At 39.4% G+C, this 5041-nt stretch overlaps 1 protein-coding gene across 1 annotated transcript; it reads right to left on the bottom strand.

Moving 5' to 3' along the window:
- Positions 1 to 2147: 2147 nt before the first annotated feature.
- Positions 2148 to 4823, bottom strand: LOC135468353 (tubulin-specific chaperone C-like). The gene has a single exon (XM_064746559.1). It carries the CDS (start codon positions 4737 to 4739, stop codon positions 3684 to 3686), a length of 1056 nt encoding a protein of 351 aa, XP_064602629.1. The 5' UTR covers positions 4740 to 4823; the 3' UTR covers positions 2148 to 3683.
- Between the last annotated feature and the right edge of the window lie 218 nt (positions 4824 to 5041).

The following is a 5041-nucleotide window of genomic DNA, read 5'->3' as shown; positions in this document are numbered from 1 at the left end:
ATCATAATAGTGCCTCAATTATAGCAATATCAAATAACCCAGCTCTGCAAAGGAAAGGATATTGATAAAGTGAAAGACAATCATCAGTATTGTTACTCTCAACTCCTCCATCGGAGCTAGGTGCAGAATTGGCTCTCTACGCATTATCACACGAGATCTGTATTCCCTCGGTTCCATTGTTATCTGTTGCTGTTCCAACAATGAAATTTGTGACAAACGAGTGTATTAAAGGGCAAGACAGCGCCTGGCTAAAACATATTTCAATCGAAAACAGGATTCTCAAGCTTTCTAAAAAGTATCATACATCAAAAATAGTGTACACCAAAAAGGGCAGTCTGACAGGAAAAAAGACTTTACACCCTAAAATACACAAAATTACATCCTGTAATTTCCCGAGAAACGGAAGTGCTAACTGGGTCCAGATTCCTGATAACACAGAGCTACTGCATAAGACATCACTTTTGAATTTGTTTTAGTTATTGTTTTAACTCATTTTACAACGATTTACTTGGGTGTAGCTGAAGGGCCATATCACACAGTGGTCTTAATACACCGTGTGCATGTTTTCAAATATATCGCGAAGAATGACAGACTAAAGACCAAATCCAGCCTTGTGTTTTAAAACACAAAAAGAATGAAACTTGGTTGTAATGGAGTAATACAGTTTCTGACGTCATACAAATTGACTGATTGATTGACTTATGCATGGATTTAGTAATTTATCCGATGGATTGTTGCTTAACACCATATTCACAAATTTTTCACCTGCTACGGCAGCCTATTTCATGGGTGGAAAATTCAGGGTAAACCACTCACCAATCAACTTTGGTAACGTATACTGTCAAGATCTCTCATGCTTAATGTACAGATTTGCATGGCATATTGGCAGAAGATAAATGACCACACAAGCGTTGTGGATCTTCAGGAAAGGGAAAAAAAAGCGGCATTTTACTTAACTGATACCCTAATACCTTAATCGCGTCACGATATGTCCGTGAGACTAAGCATCGATCTCTGGTAAGTTATATACAGTATTGTCATTATTAGGGATTATACTCTTTCTGAATATGGCACAGATTCTTGAGCTCGGGTTTCAGACCCAGCGAGCTCAGAGTCCGACACACAATTGCTAGCAATAGATGCCAACCGCTGGTTGACTGGTATTTTATAAATGGTTATCGTTGTTTGGGATTACACTTTTGTACATGTTGGTAGACGACAAGTGGTTTTCAACGAACGTTAAACTGCGGCGTCGACGACTTAAAGTCACCAGTGCCTCGCGAACAGTGTGAGTGCGGGGAAACCTACACATTTCCTGCAGGCGGATTTGAGCCCACTGCTCGTGTGTAGCCCACATGGGATTGAATTCAAGCACCTTATACATTCCGCGACGGGCCGCGCCAGGTTCTGGGGCATGATTAAAGTCGTAGACCATTGCGGCCACACCTTCGAATCCAACTCTCAGGTCCGGCCGCGGATTTATCAGTTCATGAGGAAACCTGCTTCATGCCACCACAAACCATACCTCCACCACATAAACATAACCAACAGCCAGAACAGTTAAATGTAAACCGAAAATCAGCACGGTGTGAAATTTCAACCAAAAGACATACAGGACAGATAAATAAAAAATAAATAGGGCCTACTGAAACAAACAAACAAATAAATGCCTAATAACTGACATCCAATATTTGTTTTTGTACCAACTTAATAAATGATAATGAATGGCAAGGGCATGTATAAACTTGACTTTATCCTAAGCCCGAATAAAAATATGACCCACCTCTATTCAAAAGGCGCCTGCATGGGGACAGGATTTCATTGGCTGAAATCCTCTGGTCACGCAGGGTCAAAATTAACACTGTGAATGCGATGACCTGTGACATAGTCACTTCGATATCCGATTCAACACGAAGGCAACGTGCTGTGTCCTGGATCAAGGGAGGTAACCCAAGAATCCAATTTAGAACCTTCCTGAGTTGTCGCCTTCTAGTCACAAATCTCTGGATATACTTTGAATAAACCCATGGATCTTGTATATTAGACTTGTAGTCAGAAAATAATCAGATACCAACAAAGTCACCATCAAGAGATTAACACCAAGTCATTTCAATCTTAAAACTCACATTCTAATTGTCAATTTTCTAATTTTGTCATGAGCAAAAGTGATAAAAGAACAAGATTTTAAGATAAAATGTTTTCGCCATACTATTTTCTACAAGTGTTTGATTACCACAATACATTTACGTAGTTTTGAAAAAAATAATGGATTTTAAAAAATTTAATCTTTTGATCTATAAGAAGTTTTAACATATAAAATAACAGATAAGATAAACAAAAGCAGTTCTATCCATATATAAATTATAGAATCCTAAAAGCAAATGTTGTAACTGGTAAATGGCAGACAATTGGTTGTGGCTAGGTAAGAGATGGGAGGGGCCAGGTTGTGTACTGACAAAATAAGCCTATGTATGGGAAACTAAACAGTAAATACACTACAAACTAAGTAGGGCCTACACACCCTACGTGTCTATACTTAGAGTTCTATTATTTCCATATATGTGTTATCTAGCATTATTAGGAATTCATTACCTTGGGAAATTATCCATATAAATAAATCCATCACTCATATTGACAAAACATGAATCAATGGTACCACTGACCTAATGTCACTTACATATGAAGTTCTCAATATGATTATGAAATACAAACAAGCAGATGTTTATCAACATACATCAGGTGTTTGCAGCTTTTGCAAATAATCTAAAGGTAACCATTTCCTCCTGCAATCCCCCATTCGGAAAAGCAGGCAAATTTACCACTCTGTCCGGTAATACATAACATAGATATAATACATCATCAAGGTTTACATGAAATGTGAAGTCAAATTTTGTCTACTAAAGAGAAGTCAAAAAACTTGGATTGGAAATTAATTTTACAGGTATGAGGCATTTCGAAAAAAAAATTATAAATCTTATTTTTCAAGCAATTGACCATACAGATGTCACTTTACCAGGAACAGTGTGAATAAATATTACTTTTTCTGCAAAAGATTCACATGAAAATATAGCTGACAAACTATATTATCAGAACCTTTGGTCTTTCTTTGAAGTTTAGACAACGCCGACTTTAAGCAGAAATTAATGGTAATTGCTGTCTTTAAGCAACTAAGCTTGACTTGTCCATATTTTTTTTTTCTTTTTGTACATAGACAGGACTACAGTGTGTGACTCATGGGTGTCAGCCAGTTTCTGATTTCTATTTATAGAGCAGAGTCATCTACTGCCTGGCTGGAAGAGTCACCTACTGCCAGGCTGGAAGATATATATATAGCTGTTCAATCAAACTTACTCTCCGACCAGGCGTATCTGATTCTGTAGCATGGCGAAATAATGGTTTAATACCGTAGTTAAATCATAGCTGTGGAAATGTTGTAGCTTAAATTGGTACTCCTAAATGTAAATTACGATCTTAATTTCATCAGATTGACAGAATAAAACTTGCAGTTGTTAGATAATGGATAGATTCCCCACGGAGTCTGCAGTCTTAAATACAGAACAGTTGAATTTTTGGTTGAACTGACCCACAATATTATAACTGTCAGATGCAACAATTCATAACATACAATGATACATATAAATCACATGGCACACTAGAGGTAAACTCATATAATAGAGCAATAGTCACACATCCCAAGCTTGAACTCTGTCCTTTTCATCAATGAGTGACCAGTTAGGGGAATGCTGATCGCTCGCTAACCAGTTAAAGTCATCTATGTATGCCCAGTTGTTCCTTGATAAGTCAAGGCCTGACATGTTGTAATCATCATCCAAGCCATCATATTTCCAGTTGTAGGGCGCAAACTCTACCCTTGTTGTATCTTCTATAATGGCCCGACTTGTCACATGAATGTAAAATTTGGACTCGGTGGTTGTGTGGATACGCAACTGTTGGCATGACAACACAAACACACAATTCGAACAATCAGTGATGAAAATAGATCCGCTAACAGGGCCACAGAAAACATGGCAGTTTTTTAGGGCCCTTATATGCACAGCACTGGGTGATCCCTGCAGCTTCACCCTGCAGTCCGACAACCTAGCTAAGGCCACATCCTTCATTTTGATAGCGTTGCCAGACATCCCCAACATTTCACCATTTCTGTCTACAAACTTACAGTCGGCCAGCTCTATTGTCATATCGTCGATATCTGCATTCCTCTCTTCTGCCGATGCCCCAGTTTTACCAGACGCAGGGCGGTCCAGTTTGTCTAAAGTTTTTTTCTTAGATTTGAAAGCAAACTTCTTTTTAGGTAAGAGTTCGCCTCTTTTGTTATGGATGTCAACCTGAAGCTTAATGATGGTTTCCTGGGTATGCTGCACGTCGTAGGCTGGAAGGTAAAGTGTAGCGTCAGACAAGGATTTCTGCAGGTTTTGCACACCCACTGACATTCTGTCAAAATAAGCCGGTAGTTCGGATTTCTTTACGGAATCGCACAATTTTAAATCTCTCTCTATCGCGTTACTTTCCCGAGCGAAGTTGACAGTGAAAAGTTGCGCATCTTCATCGACAGCAGATTCCTTCTCTTTCTCGTCTCTCCTTTTCTGAACAAGGTCAAGACGCTCCTCTTCCCTCTTCTGCAGTTTATCGGTCACTAAGTTTTTCTTATCTTCCAGGTTTTGATCACCATCACCTCGTGAACTGGAAGATGCAGTACCGCTTGCCAGGTTGGAAGCCATGCTGAAAATGAATCATTACGCGTGAGTAAAGGGGATATAAATACTCTCCGATGCAAGTGCGCGTAAATGAATGACGTTTCAGTTTTTGTGTATCGGCCTGTCGGCAGCAAACTGGCCTCGGACCCCCATTAATTTTCCATAAGCGACATTGTTAACGTCTAGCGCTGTAGTTCAGTCCCAAACATTCCGTGGCCAATAAGCTTTGGTGCATACCTGGCCCAGCCTGTGAGAAAGAAGCCATAAAAATCTTGACATAGGTTGACCGTCAAAATCTGGACCTTTCCATGCCGGCAGCTGGGAGG

The sequence above is a fragment of the Liolophura sinensis genome, chromosome 6 (genome assembly GCF_032854445.1).
Source record: "Liolophura sinensis isolate JHLJ2023 chromosome 6, CUHK_Ljap_v2, whole genome shotgun sequence".
NCBI classification, from domain to species: Eukaryota; Metazoa; Mollusca; class Polyplacophora; order Chitonida; family Chitonidae; genus Liolophura; species Liolophura sinensis.
This window is presented reverse-complemented; position numbering and strand designations above follow the sequence as displayed.